We start from the raw sequence: 15,745 nt of genomic DNA on the forward strand, positions 1-15,745 counted from the left end.
TGTTTGAAGAGATTTCGAAAGAAATGTCCGAACGCGGCCGCAGGAGAACGAGGCTGCAGCGTCAAAGAACAGTTAAAAGTCTGAAAGCAAAGTTTAAAGAACCCGACGACATGAACCGAAGAAGTGACCGCGCCCTTTACGGCGAGCTGAACACATTCTGGGTGATGAGCCCAGCTGTCAGTCAGTGAAGCTTCATGATGGCTCCTGTGATGCTGGTGAAAATGAAGCTGATCCCCAGGGGATCGACTGGCGTTCGTGATCGTTCACCTCTGAGCCGTGAAGCAGCGTGACGCGTTGCTCTTTAGAATATGCGCCTCAGTTTAGGAGCTGATCTGTTCAGATTGATGTTGCATACAGATCATTTAAAGCCAAACAAAAAAAAAAAAACAGATTTGGTGAGAAAATCAGATTCGGTGAGAAAATCAGATTTGGGCCACTTTTACCTGCTGTGTGAACGTAGCCTTAGCTTCCATGTCGCAGACTGGACGTGGCGGAGTCACGTGATACACGCGCGGTAGTAGGTTTTTAAGGGGACAGTAAATGAACACACAGAGTCGGGAAAGGATTTAAAATCTAAATAACCAACATGGGCAAGATTACGTCGTTTAGAGGTTCTTAATATTGGTTTCAATTACTTTTCGAAAATTGCCATCTCATGTTTTAATGTCACTCCGGAAACTCTGTTTTAGTCCATAGGCGGAGCCTTATTTTAGCCACACCCCTGCATTTCAGCGTGAGAATGCACCCCTGCAGTTCGATCTCATTGTTTTGAAGTAAATGTGTCCCAAAGTCTGAGAATCTGTGTGTAACATTAAGAAGTGTTACTAGTGAAACACATATTTTCTGCAATTAAGCAAACTTTTTTGTGTTTTAGTGAAAAATAATGCAATTTTATGCGTTTTTTGTTGTGTTTAAAACATTAGCTGAAATTGTCACTACTGAAAGCTTTGGTAAAGCTTTGGTAGTGTTTTGATTGTTTTATTATTTATAAAAAGGAATGTTCAATCATTTATTTTTAATAAAATAATCATAATTGAGGTATAGGATCATTCAAATCAAAAGGGTTTTAGTCTAAAGTCCAAAGTGGTTTCAACTTTGAACTAATTCAGTAAAATGATCCATATATAAATAAGGTGGCATCATTCAATTTTACATAAATTTCCAGCCTCGTTTTATACCTCAGAATTAAAAAAGGCAGTTGTTGTTATTGTGCCTTTAAAGGGAAAAACATAGTTTTTCATGATTTGAGTCCTTCAGGAATTTAGTCAACGATTACAGTGTCTGAAAGTGGGTATGTATGTATGTCTTACTTGTCCCTGCATTTCTGCAGCGCCTCATCAGCGATCACTTTAAGATTGATCAGCTTATCTCCTCTGTAAAAGCCATCTGGAAGAGGAACATGGACAGACAGAGAAAAGGTAAGTGTTGTCTAAATCAAATTAATGTGATAAATGTAAACATATGATAAGGGCCTAAAAGGGCGTAAACAGTAGATGGTCAAAATGCACCCATAAACTGCCCTAGTCAAAGCTGGGGTGTGGGGTGTACCGAATGTGGCTTACAGTGCACAGTCACAGCACGAGTAAGCTGATAAACCTGGCATTAGCCTCAATACACATACACAAGGGGATTTTCATTCAGAGACTATGAATGGGTCAAAAAATTAAATTAGCATTTTGTTTTTATCTTTATATGGATAGTTATATAGATTCCCCAAACCCAAACAATACATTTACAGGGTTATTCAATTATCTGACAGCACTGTGTGCACTAAAAACAGACTTGTCAGTCTATGATAACCAATACAGCACAGTCACTAATGTAGTCATTCACAAGATCACTAAATTCAGGCACTCCGGTTCAGAATGTGGGTGTGACTAAAGCATGGCAGTAAAGAGCTTTTGAAAGCAATGTGGTCAGCTCCATTTCTAATGCTGTGATTCAAACAATGATCAAAGGCAGCAAGAAAACTTGAGCTACTTACAGCTAACACTGAGATTATCACAGGTTAAAGATAATCCAGATTAATATTACAAAAAAACAATAATAAAACTTTTCTTACCAGCTGTAATTAGCAGAGAACATTGGGAATCTATGATTCTTTCACAGAGGGACTCGGCAGAGAAACCTGCAAACTGAAATACGACACAAACACTTAAATATGACTATACAACCCTGTCAAAACTTTGAGAATACTTTGTCTTCTTTTAAGACGTTCACAGGTAACTAGGGAAAAATGAAAAATATCTGCAAAAGTTTTAGCATCATAAACCAGCTACACTGACTGGCCACTTCATCAAGTACAACTCCTTGTTTTTTAAACTTCTTTTTAGTAATACTTTCAATTATCATCATAAATATTTACATAGTGATAATTCCAAAAATAACAAAGAGCACATGCTCAGCAGGATTAAAGCATTTTGAAAAGCCAAGTGTCCCTAAAAGGACTGAAAGGCATTGACCATATAATGTCAATGCTTCCAAAAATTGGTGAAAGTAAAGCTCACCATCACTTATATACAAGCTTTAATAGTGCCTTATAACTGCATCCAATGCCCGGCATACTGCTTATGCAATAATAGTAAACCTATGTTGATGCAGCAGTGAACAGCAGGCTAACTACAAGTGGAAAAACGACAGAAGAGTGACCAGGAGAACACACCACAATTGAATGCACAGCTCCAATTCGGGCACAAGCCAGCATGGCCACCACCAGCTCAACTACCATGGGCATGTAAATGGACACACGATCCCCCTTTTTCACACCTGTCAGGACAGAGACAATAACAGAGAGAGTATAACTTCAAAATGTTGTAATCTGATTTACTTAAGCTGTGCTATATTCCCAAAAAAAAACAACAGGTACATCAGATTTAAAAACTGATATACCTTGTAACTTGAGGACGTTGGCAAACTTGCACACTTCCAGTAATAGTTCTCTGTAGGTCACGGTCTTCTCATCTCCTGGCTCGTTCCCCTCCCTGTGCGATACCAAAGAGCCATGAAGGAAAAGCACATTTATCCATCAGATAAGATCAGAGCATTAACATTTATTTAAATATGTATGAAATAAGTAAAATGGGTTGGGGTTTTTCTGGGGACTGAATCTGCATTATGTCAAACTCGTCCAACAGGTCTGTCAGAAAAGCAGCGCCTGATTATTTATAAACAATGTACTGTTGACTCTTCAAACTTTTTTTCTTGAAATATGTTGAAGTTTTAAAGCCAGCATTAATAATGTTTTACCAACCTTTAAGGACACAATCCTCTCCGGCCCGCAGAAGTATTTTAATTAAGCAACAGTTATTGGCGATGACACACTCCGAGCGTTTTATTGCTTTAATACACCAGTTAAATAAATAAAGTAATAAATTAATAAACTGGGCCGTGAACGCGGCGTTTAATATGTTTTAATGTTCGCAGTTCCTTCACCAAATTATAGTTCCTTAACGAGCAGCTTGTTGCTACGTCAGAGTAACGAGCTCCGCCCACTCGCTGCACAGCCGGCAGTTCGTTCTCCAGCTCCTCACACTAAATTCCCAAACTGTCATCACCACTGAGCAGCTTTTCAGTCGGCAGCTGTGACAGAAGAACAGCTGAACAACCTGGAATCAGCCAGAAATGAACCCAACACCATTCGCCAAACGTGTAGTCTGATCTTCAGAGTCTGACCAAATCAGACTGAGCCATAAAACTGCTGCAATATCAAGTTCAGCTCAGTTTTGTCAGTTTTTTCCAGATCAGTATTAATGTTGTTTTGTTCCAGCCAGTCTGTAAAGCATCTTACAGCCCGTTTAGTTTGGCGAATGGTGTTGGGTTCATTTCTGGCTGATTCCAGGTTGTTCAGCTGTTCTTCTGTCACAGCTGCCGACTGAAAAGCTGCTCAGTGGTGATGACAGTTTGGGAATTTAGTGTCGTCTCATCTTCAGAGTCTGACCAAATCGGCTGTCGGTCAAATGTGATCTTAAGTGTCCATTTTCTGTTTGTGGCAAAGTAAGAAGTAAAAACGTTCAAATGTCTTGAGCGTCTCCTACAGCTGTCAAAGTCGTCGCTTAGCAACGGCGTCTCATCGGAGTGATACAGTGTTTGTGAAAAAATGTGATGTTATGGTGAAATAAGAGCACAGTTAGAACGCTGCTCAACCAATCAGCTTGCGTGACCAGAACTAACTGCTGTATAATTTTCTATTAATTAGCCCGTTTCACAGTGCACTGCACTACAGTTCCCAGCATGCACTGCAATGTAATGTGCTCTGACTCTCTTACCCCAACAACTGTCTATGAGACAGCAGTGACCCCTCAATTCTACACAGTTCCACACCAGCCATATCACCAAACACACTAACTGCAATTCAGCCGATATAAACACTGAACGTCCTCTCAGCAGCTCAGAAACTGAGCCCAAGACTTAATGAACCTGCAGCAAAGAAAAGATGTCAGGTGTCTAATTTTAGCAAATAAGTAGAGGTAAAAAAACTTAGCTCCTGGGGAAAATTACATTTTTAATATTTCAAGTAATATTTTAAGGTGTGAAGTTTTTGCATATGTTAAATAAACAATGGTCAGTTCAGTTTATAGCAAAATGTTAATTAAAAATGAAATTCTGGCCCACGGATTTGTTGAGATTTTTTTATATGGCCCTCTTAGTAGTTCAGAACATGCATTTGCACTACTGAGTGCTCCAGAAATGGAAAACAAGCACAAGCAAACACTTAAAACATTAACTTCCTTATCTTTTGAATGCCCTTCTCGGATAACACACGGCACGTACACTGAAGCCACAGCATGTGAAGAGAACCATTTCCTGCAACTGATATTTGACACATTTACCATTTCTAATGTCTATATGCCACACAGTTTCTCACACGCCATAACAGATAATTCCCCTTCCAAACATTCAGGCGTCTCCTCCTGCTTCGCCTCATAACAGCTGGCACTGGGCATGTCCAACGTGCCATGAGTGTTTTGTAAGCAGAAAAGTTTGATGAAATCATTTTCATGGCTGTATAGGCTGGGCTGCATATGCCTTTACGTAGCTGGTTCTCGCACAATCCCGCACTAGTGTAGAGAGTCCTACAAGCGTGGATGAAAGGAAAGATATCCTGTCAAAGATTCACAACTGCCAAGTGTGGTATTTCAAGCTAAAATCCTGTGTTGTAATCTGTGCTCCTCCAGAATTGCGAAATCAAAGTTGCACAAGTAGCTCGGAGTGAACACCTCCCAAGGCTTTTGTGCATAACAGGTATAAATCTAACCGCCTCATTTAACAACGTGAAGGCCAACCAATTGGCTGCAAAATGCAAATCTAAACGTGACATGGACACAACCTCCATAACATCTGTGAAGACAAAGTGCTACTGACCACCTCAAAGAGGGGAGACAAAAGAATTGGGTACTCCAATGAATTGGAGCGATAAGGCCGGCGATAGCGCTGAGCGAAGAGGAAGGCGTGTGAGGCCTCATTATCGCAGTAGGTAGCGCGTCAGTCTCATAATCTGAAGGTCGTGAGTTCGATCCTCACACGGGGCAGTGAAGATTTTGGGGGCAGTCGTGGGCTGGAGGTTAGGGAACCAGGCTTGTGACCGGAAGGGCGCTGGTTTGATCCCCTGAGCCGACAGTACGTGACTGAAGTGCCCTTGAGCAAGACAACTAACCCCCAACTGCTCCCTGGGCACCATGGATAGGGCTGGGTAAGTGTGCTCACTGCCCCCTAGTGTGTGTGGTTCACTGCAGATTGCGGAGGTGAAATTTCCCCCGCTGTGGGACTAATTAGGGTCACTTAATCTTAAATTAAGCAGAAAGCTCTCTGACATCCTTTGGAAGTTAGCACGACTGTGCTCAAGCTGTAGGTGTCCACATGCAAAAAAACTGAATCAGACCCGCACCCACGACTTTGAGACCTAACCCTACTACCAAACCAGTACTACTGAATTTGAAACTCTAACCGGACCTGAACCTGCTCACACTTTTACGGTTCTGATTCATCAGAGCTCCATGTGTCACTCTGTCGTAATGACCAGGTCATAATGTTTCCACAATGAACACATCCCTGAATTTAAAACAGTTCCTCTTTAGTGAGCTTTCTTTTTTTTTTAGCAAGACTGTTAGCCAGGCTTTGTCATACACATACAGCACTGTGCAAAAGTCAGAAACCAACCTTCATTTTTTTAATTTCCCATCAAAAAGACCTTTAAGTACAAGTTTTCATTTTTCAAGGGATATTTCAGAGAAGATCAGATATACGCCAATCATCATGCTTAAGGAAGGGGAAGGGCAATGAAACATAATTAGTTTTGGCATTTCCAAAACTTCAACAAAAAGACAGTGTGACTAACAACCACGCAAGACTGGGTAGACCGTCAAAACTGTTACCATCAGATAAACAGTACTTAACTTATCTCTAAGAGAGAAGAAAATCAAACACCATCCAATCTTGCTTCTGATCTGAAAAAATCCTTCTGCTATCCTGCCACCTCAACGCAATGGAACTGAAAGGATGTGTAACTGTCAATATGCTGTTACTGAGAAAATTAAAAAAAAGAAGAAAAAGAAAATTTGCAAAGCAAACAAAGAAGCAGCCGGTGTTTTCAGAAGAATGGCCAGGCACCCCAGAGTCCAGACCTCAACATCACTGAATGTGTTTGGTTACTTGAATCATGAGAAAACAGAAAACTGAACTCTGGAGTTGTGGAAAAACATTTGGAAAAACTGAAAGCTGAAAGAAAGTCTCCTGAAAGTGGAAGCTGTAATAAAGTCCTCAACAAGTAAACATAATTTCAAGTATAAATTAAAACTGTATTTGCTTGAGTGTACTATATATGTTATTATATTTTCTCTGCTGCTGAAAAATGAATAACTTACACTTAAGGGCTGTTTTGACTGGTAATTAAATATATATACATATACACACACACACACACACACACACACATACATACACATACATATATATATATATATATATATATATATAGAGAGAGAGAGAGAGACATAGATATACATTTGAAGCATGTCTGTCAGCATTTTATCCACACACATTCTGGCCTAATAATTATTAACAATGATTACATTCTGTACTACTGTACTTTAGGGGGAGGCTGTCCTGCACAAATAACATTCTAAAGAATGCTAAGCTTTACTGAGACAACAGTCTTTTTATTTGAACTCAATGTGTCCATTTAACTCCTCTTTTGCGCATCGATTTGATCTGCACACCAATATTATCCTCCTAGTCACCAATTTTGATGCCAGCCTTATACTCTCCTACCACCAGATGTAAGATGTCACTGCACAGGTACTTCTGAGAGTTTCAATACTCTTTTGGTATCGGCACACTTTTGTGTAAACTCTGTAGAATATGAGAGAAGGATCACTTTCAACAGCCTGCGCTAAATTCACTTCATTACGCTGGAAATGAAGAAACATTTTCAGGGTAGATCTGTCAATCATATCAATCTGTTTTAAGAAAACACCACTATAAGACTTTGTCTTCTTATTTTACAGATTTAAATATGAAAAACCAAAGCTCTGAGGATACATACACTTCCACACTGAAGATGATGGTTACAGAAATATTTTCCTAAATGAACTACGCATACCTTGTTTTCATATGATTATATGAAAATGGGAAAGACGGCAAATAAAGGATCCACGCCTGCATGAGCTAAATGTCAGCACAGCTCTAACCAGAGTTATTCTTAAAGTCTAAAACCCTTTTTCATCACACAGCAAAAAAGCTCACCTTTCTAGTCAAGTCTTGATGAAATTTTACATATCGCTGTTGTCAGAAGAAAACCTCGTATCTCCAAAATGGTAACTTTACAGAAGAAGGAAAAAACCTACTTTACTTTTAATGTAAGTCAATAGAACCAGACATTTTTCCAAGTCATTTTTGGGTCATTTATTTTAGTCCATTTATCATGAAATTTACACACAACGTAAAGAACAACAGGCATTTTTAAATTATGCCAAAAACTGAAAAACAACAAAAATGGAGATATTTCGGTTTGTTTGTTCTGACAGCAGCGAAATACTGATCTTCATGTTTTACATGGCGAAGAAAACGAGAAAGTCACAAATGCTCATCTAAACATCCCCTGGTCTGTGGGTCTGTCGTATTCAGTGATACCTCACACTACTCTCTCCATCGCGGCCCTGACCATTCTTATACAAACGCCACTCATACTGACCAGTAAAAGGCCACTTTATCCCCCAGTTTCTTCTCATAGACATTGCGGTCCAGAACATTGTAGCAGATGTTCGTGGTGGCTCCTTCCATGCACTTGACAAAAATTCCGCCCTTGGTGACGTCAAAGTTGTAGTCCAGGAACCGTCCAGCATGTTTCGTCTTCCAGAAGAACTCCTTGGCAATGTCTCCCCAAAACTCTGAATGAATGAGAAGAATTCTAAACGTCATGCGAGTGCAGCTTAGACCTATTCTACAGACAGAGTCCATAACCAATATATAAAATAATCAAAGTGTGTGCAAATAAAGCTTGTTTTTAACATAGCATTGTGTGTAAGTAGTGTAAGCGTAATATGGTGTATTTATGGACACCTTACTGTACATATTACACATCTGCACACCTTATTGCACATTTTGCAGATCTGGACACTTTATTTCAGTACCAATATAATCACATATTTATTCAGTATTGTCATTACCTGCGCCTACTGCCTTTTTCATCTCAGGATAGATCTACTGCATATTTTTTGAATATTTTTAGTTGTATGTGTGTGTGTGTGTGTGTGTGTGTGTATATATAAACACACACACACACACACACATTTTATATATATATATATATATATATATATATATATATATATACACACATACACAACTATACTGTATATATGTTTTTTTGTATGTATTCTTTTTATATTGTATCACCCTTTTATATTATATTATAACTGTCCTGTGCTGTGTGACTGATACTGGCTGCTAAATTTCCTTCGGGATCAATAAAGTATCTGTCTATCTATCTATCTATCTATCTGTGCTATTAGGGCCTATATGGAACATACCTCAAAATAATATTTGCTAGTACTCTGAACTGCACAATGAATCGTGTATTGGTGAAGTGCTTATTTTGCATAAAAACAACTGCACTAATATCCCATTTTAGCAGTCTAACTGAATAATGCTGGGTCAAAACGTTCCGAATAACAAATCTTAACTGATTCGATCGAGGAGAACAAATCACTAACAGACGGTCGCTGCACGATGACGGTACTTTATCGATTAACTAGCGTCTCGTGGAGCCACTGAGCATTTTAACCTCGGAAAAGGTCCAGCCTTGTACGAAATGAGCAGTAAAACGACCTCACCCTCCGGAGACTCGACTGATTTCTCATACAGCTCCTTAAACTGCTCGAAGCTGGAGATGTGCGCTTCTTTCTTCAGGTCCTCGGCGGCGGTCAGCACGTCCTCCTGCGGAGCCTTTTCGGGGATCATTTTGGGCCGGAGGTCAGTCCGCTGTCCGAGCAGAGCACCTCAGCTGCAGAACCAGACCACTGACTTAACGTTACTGCCGGGGAAGCTGCGCGACTTTCGCGGAGTGTTTTTCGCGCTCCTTCACCAAAACAGCCAAGAGTCCGGCGGCCACAGCAAGGAAGGCGAGGAGGAGGAGGAGCAGGAGCAGGAGGAGGAGGAAGAGGAGGAGATAAATGAACTTCCTTGACCGTTGGCTGGCAGCTAATTTGTTTAATTTAGGACCGAACACGGCCACAAAACACAGACAAGGCGGACAGTTTTAACCGAACTTGTGAGGCGAGCTAACAGACGGCTAGCTAACGTTAGCTCGCGCAGCTCGCGCTCCACAGAAGAAGCTAGGTCCTGCAGCTCCCGCTTCAAAAAGCTAAGTTAGCTTAGCTCACAGGGTCCGAGGCGCGTTGAGCTCAATGGCTGCGGTTTTGTGTCTGTCTGAGTCCGCACAGCTTCGCCAGCCGCGTTATTTATCCGATAAACCCCCTGAAAACAGCGGTTCTACTTCATAAAGCTTCTCCGAGGGGCTTTCACTCTGCGCCGCAGGCCGCTCCTCTCCGCCCAGCTCAGCTCGGTAAACACAGTCCGCCCTCCGCACTCACAGAGGCCGCTAGCAGGACTAATCCGAGGCCACCTGTGTCCGAACTGCACTCAGGTTTTCTTTAAAGGTCGCGAATCCGCCCGAAGCCGTTCTCGCGTCCTGCGCAGGAGGACCAGGCGACACACACTCACACACTCAGCGCGCAAGGCGGATATGCTGAAAACTCAACGTGGTCTCTGATAGGAGGGGAATCAGCCAATCAGCACCCACGACGTCGGGAAAACCGCGAGCATTGTGTGACCAAAACAATAATACAAAAAGTGTTTCCATTTTGGTGACTTTCTACTTTCACTCCACCACATTCTGAGAAATCTGTCGTTCCTTTTGGTTTATGTGTGTATAAAAACGTAATGTGTCAAAACGAAAGAAGTGTTAAGCGAGAACACCAATCAGGGCACAGCGCGCTTAGTTTTGAGCTTGTTTTGACCTGTTGGTTCTACCAAATGGAAACTGTTTGCCTTCAGTGTTTTGAGCTTATGATAATTTTAATAGACATCAGCGTCACTAATTAATGACATTCTATTAAAAGACTGGTTTACCAAGAGCGACACTGGAGTATTTTCACCTAAAATGAGTTAATAAAGCGAGTCTTGTTATAAAAATGATAATAGGACATTAGAGTCCTATTTTCTTAGTTACAAACATTGTTGGGCATTTCTTATACATATGACAGTGGTAGTGCTGTCTAATACATTCCAGATGTTTTCCTGTATCTGTTCAGTAAATGCCAGTAGGCGACCTATTTCTCCTAGCAGTCTTCGTTTGGTGAGCGTGGGGTCCGTCAGCGCTCGTCTAACTGGGTGAGCAGTTAAAAACACTCTGCGCATGTTCAACGCGCTCTTAATAACCAGCTGTGGGTCACAATCACGTTGGCCCCATGCTCAAAGCAGCCAATAAAAAATTAATAAATTTCCAAATGTCCATACGTTTAGTAAGAGTCATTTACAGTATGGGCGTTGCTAAACAGCTAGCCATTGTTCCTCATCAGCTGTGGTAGCTACTCCTAATAGCAAGACAATATAAATACTCAAGTCGAAAACATAATAAAAGTTAAATTTGATACCCTGACATTAGAGCAGAAATTAGAGATTAAACGTTTGGGACAAACCAGCCAGAGAATTTCAACATCATTCAGTCTGGAAAGGACAAAAACCGCTCCTTCAGTCCAGAGAGGTTCAGGGGAAAAACATGGCTAACTGAGTGTAGCTAAAAACACTCTTCTGCTTCCCTTGCCTGGCCTCGCTGTGCTATCAGTTGAATTCATTCATGGATTGTGAACTTTGAGAGAAAAGTTTTGACGAATTTGCCCAGATTAAAGACCATCATGCATCTTTTCTTTTCAAGCAGTGACCATCACTGTGAGTCATTCTGCTTTATTACAAGGCGTGTTATTCCTAAAGCCCTGCTCTGATATGTTGCTTTGGATGTGTAGTTGCAGACCACAGTGATCGTTTACTGCTTAATAAATTTGGGTTTGTACTGCAATGCTGTGTAACAAGGTCTTGTGAGATCTAATGTAGTTATCATATCAGACACAGCAGTGCTGCTGGAGTTTTAAACACTGTGTCCACTCACTGTCCACTCACTGTCCACTCCTACCTTGTCAGTCCACCTTGTAGATGTAAAGTCAGAGACGATAGCTCATCTGCTGCTGCACAGTTTGTGTTGGTCATCCTCTAGTCCTTCATCAGTGGTCACAGGACGCTGCCCACAGGATGCTGTTGGCTGGATATTTTTGGTGGACTATTCTCAGTCCAGCAGGTGTTTAAAAACTCCAGCAGCACTGCTGTGTCTGATCCACTCAGACCAGCGCAACACACACTAACACACCACCACCACGTCAGTGTTACTGCAGTGCTGAGAATGACCCACCACCCAAATAGTACCTGCTCTGTGACGGAGCCCCCTGATCTACAGCAATCTAGGACTGCAGGTAAACATAACATTAGGAGTCTTGCTCCAAGTCTTTGGGGGTATTGTGGTGTTCCTGATTCCTCTCTGGATGGAGGGATCAAACCCTGTTTTCCAGTGTGTGAAGCAAGAGTGAATCTCAGGCGTTCATATCAATGACGCCACTCACTTAGGCCCTACTCTCACCAGAAAGGAGCAAACGACTTTAGTGCCATCTTGTGGACTAAGGCAATCATAACAAATGCTAGTGTTAATCTATTAGTATAACTACTGAAGGCCCTGAGTGCAGAACACATCAACCAATCAAACACACAACAGCAAATCCGAAAACAGCAGCAAACCAAAAATACACCAGCAGAATCAGAAATGAAAATGCATTATCTCTACAGGATAGGAAAGGGTCAGTAATCTCTTTAGAGCATTTGTAGTAAGGAGAAGTTCCTCTCAGGAATGTCTCCTGGTTAGTAAGATTTTCAAAAATGTATTTATATCGACAGAACCTATTTTGTTTGGAGAAGATTTCAACATAACTCCTGATGACTGGTAGGACAGATGCTTGTCTAGTCATACTGCTCGCCTCTTCAGTGATGTGACACATGACTTTAATCAAGTTCATAAATATACTCAGAGAGTAAAGCATCACAAAGTCAGACAGTTCTCCTAGAGAAACCATAGTGTAGATGTAGAATAGACTACTGACTTTCAACTAATGAATGTTTTAAATTAGTTTTTGATGTAACTCAGGTGCTCCACTGACAGATTAGTGGGCCTCATTCACCAACCGTTCTTACAAAGAAACTTCCTCTTAAAACCCATTTATGCAGTTTTCACAAAGATTCAGACTCACCAATGTTCTCTTATGTGGGATCTGTTCTTAGGTAAGAACAGAATCTACACACACTCAAGAGCACAAAGGGGAGAACAGTTCTGCGCTTTAAGAACTCGTCATGAATCTGACGTAGACTTTTTCTTAGGACCTTTATCAATAAAAAAAATGTAGAAAAAAATTAGGAAGAAATTGGTGAATGAGGCCTGTTGTCTGATTTCTTTAAATCAAATCAAATCAAATTAAATCAAATCATGTTTATTGTCACATCAGATTTACACAGGTGCAAGTTGAGTGAAAATCTTAGGTACGTGGCCCCCTTATAGAATTTAAATACAATATATATAAACACCTCAGTGTCACTGCTGGACTGAGAATAGTCCACCAACCAAAAATATCCAGCCAACAGCGTCCTGTGACCGCTGATGAAGGACTAGAGGATGACCAACACAAACTGTCCAGCAGCAGATGAGCTATCGTCTCTGACTTTACATCTACAAGGTGGACTGACAAGGTAGGAGTGTCTAATAGAATGGACAGTGAGTGGACACAGTGTTTAAAACTCCAGCAGCACTGCTGTGTCTGATCCACTCGTACCACCGCAACACACACTAACACACCACCACCACGTCAGTGTTACTGCAGTGCTGAGAATGATCCACCACCCAAATAGTACCTGCTCTGAGGGTCCATGGGGGTCCTGACCACTGAAGAACAGGGTAAAAGGGGGCTAACAAAGTATCAGAGAAACAGATGGACTACAGTCTGTAACTGTAGAACTACAAAGTGCACCTATATAGTAAGTGGAGCTGATAAAATGGACAATGAGCATAGAAACAAGGAGGTGGTCAGAATGTTATGCCTGATCGGTGTATAATATAATATAGGATTATATGTAATACATTTATCATTTATGCTGACGTTCAGCTAAAAATAGATAAATTAAGCTATCAATACATGATCATCCAGAAGTCTCATTATATAAGTTTAAAAAGAAATCAAATATTTAGGGATCAGAATAACTAAAGATTTAAGAGAGAGAAGGTTAAAATTGATGCTAACTTGGGGAAAAGTAGATCAGTTCTGAATAACAGGCTACAAAAAGTCTTTTCTATCTTTGACTGGATTCTTTGACATAAAACAGAAGCGTCATCCAGACTGGTCTGTTCGGCTTACTCGTTAAGTACATGGTTTAGAAAATCAGATCTATTATAACTTAATCTGGAAAAATAAACAGCAGTATATCAGGAAGGGAGATACAGTGAAATCCTTAAGGGAGGGTGGATTGAATATGACTGACTTTAACATTATGAGCGTTAGTATTAATTCTTACAGTCCATTCTTACAGATGGGCAGTGTGTCTGGTTTAATTTTCATGCCCTACATTGATTAATACAGGACATTGATTAATCCCTCTTGCATCCTTTTCACTCACTATTATTGTCCTCAGTTCATCAAAGGTGTGTTTACTCTTATGTAGTACCAAAGTTGATCAGCTTTGTATAAAAATATGTAATAATAAGGTTATAAGACATAGCCAAGGGGTGGCCAGTGATGATTGAACACTGGCCAAAATCTTAATGTTAGCCTCGTTCATTTCCACTTAATGAAGAGCTGATGTTGGAATTTTTACATTAGGAAACAGTTTAAGGCTCCTAAATATCTTCCAACACGAAAATAGTACCATATTTTTGTTTTGTTATACAAAGTATAACAAGACATTCTGCAGTAGAAAATACACAGAGAACAAAACATTTGTCCATGCAATAAATTCTTAAGGCCTGTATTTAATATGGATTTAAATACTTGCTCTCTTTGTCAAGCAGACATGGCATCATCAGAATGCACGTATTTTACTATATTCTACCACAGGCTGCGTTACTGCCCAACCATAAACGTCCTATTAAAACCAAAAAAGGTTGTAGGATTTGATATATTATTAAAATACCCTTGAATGAAAACCAGCCTCAATGTTAAGGAGTTTTAAGGCACCATATCCACTTTAAATTAAGGAAATTTTAAGATTACCTTTGAAAAATACAGGGATATTATCAGTGGTATGTTTTTGCTTTGAGGTGCATCTTAAATTCAGGAGTAAATTAAACGTGATGGTAAATAAGGTAGGAAACGAAGGAAGGAAACCTCCTATCATTTTTCAGTTTTTGACATAATTTAAAAGTGCCTGTTGTCCTTTACATTGTTTGTAAATTTCATGATGAATGGACCAAAAGAAACGGCCCAAAATTACTTTGAAATGTCTGGTTCCACTGACTTACACTAAAAGTATGTTTTTTCCTTCGCCTGCAAAGTTACCATTTTGGAGATACGAGGTTTTGTTCCAACAGCAGCGATATGAACGTTAACACACTAAATTGTTACGCATTTGACTAGTTTGACATTAGTTAGAATATCCATATTTCCATCCTGTTGACTGTAGTTGACTAAAAATGCTTGGCAGGACACAAAAACAAAAACAGTACAGACCAGCATTACTTCTACGCAGGTCTGGCGCTGGGCACCTACAGCTTCCCTTGCTGCTGACCAACACACCAGCATCCATAACACAACACGTGGTTTATTTGGTGACCAGCTATGCTGATTTTTCAGGCTAGGCCTCTCATTCAAATACAGCTTTTAAGTGGTTAGATCACCACTGATGGTCATGTTGATGAAACTTGTATTTGGTATAGTGTAGTGGAAAACACAGCTTTCTTCAGAGCAGTCCTCATGCTTTTGTTACGTTAAAGAAATGCCTGCACCTGCATTCGACATAATCGACGCTCAGGAGTCTGAAAATTGAATATATCGCTGCTGTCGGAAGAAAACCTCATCTCTCCATTTTTGTTGTTTTCCAGTTTTTGACATAATCTGAAAGTGCCTTTTGACGTTTACATTGTGTGTAAATTTCAAGAATAATGGAC

General features: G+C 40.3%; 1 protein-coding gene and 1 non-coding gene across 3 annotated transcripts in view; one reads left to right on the forward strand and one right to left on the reverse strand.

Moving 5' to 3' along the window:
- acss2 (acyl-CoA synthetase short chain family member 2) overlaps nucleotides 1-10,243 on the reverse strand; it is a 28,099-nt gene extending 17,856 nt beyond the window's left edge. For both annotated transcript variants that reach the window (XM_036590843.1, XM_036590842.1), the window contains exons 1-6: nucleotides 9,330-10,243; nucleotides 8,189-8,384; nucleotides 2,890-2,981; nucleotides 2,663-2,766; nucleotides 2,063-2,135; nucleotides 1,311-1,386 (exon numbers count right to left, since the gene is read on the reverse strand). In XM_036590843.1, the coding sequence (XP_036446736.1) occupies nucleotides 1,311-1,386; nucleotides 2,063-2,135; nucleotides 2,663-2,766; nucleotides 2,890-2,981; nucleotides 8,189-8,384; nucleotides 9,330-9,456 (668 nt within the window). In that variant the 5' untranslated portion in view covers nucleotides 9,457-10,243. The remainder of the gene's footprint in view (nucleotides 1-1,310; nucleotides 1,387-2,062; nucleotides 2,136-2,662; nucleotides 2,767-2,889; nucleotides 2,982-8,188; nucleotides 8,385-9,329) is intronic.
- trnam-cau lies at nucleotides 5,456-5,528 on the forward strand. The gene has a single exon. It is a non-coding gene; the product is annotated as a tRNA-Met (tRNA).
- Nucleotides 10,244-15,745: the final 5,502 nt, after the last annotated feature.

This window comes from Colossoma macropomum, unplaced genomic scaffold (genome assembly GCF_904425465.1).
Source record: "Colossoma macropomum unplaced genomic scaffold, Colossoma_macropomum, whole genome shotgun sequence".
Classification (NCBI taxonomy): Eukaryota; Metazoa; Chordata; class Actinopteri; order Characiformes; family Serrasalmidae; genus Colossoma; species Colossoma macropomum.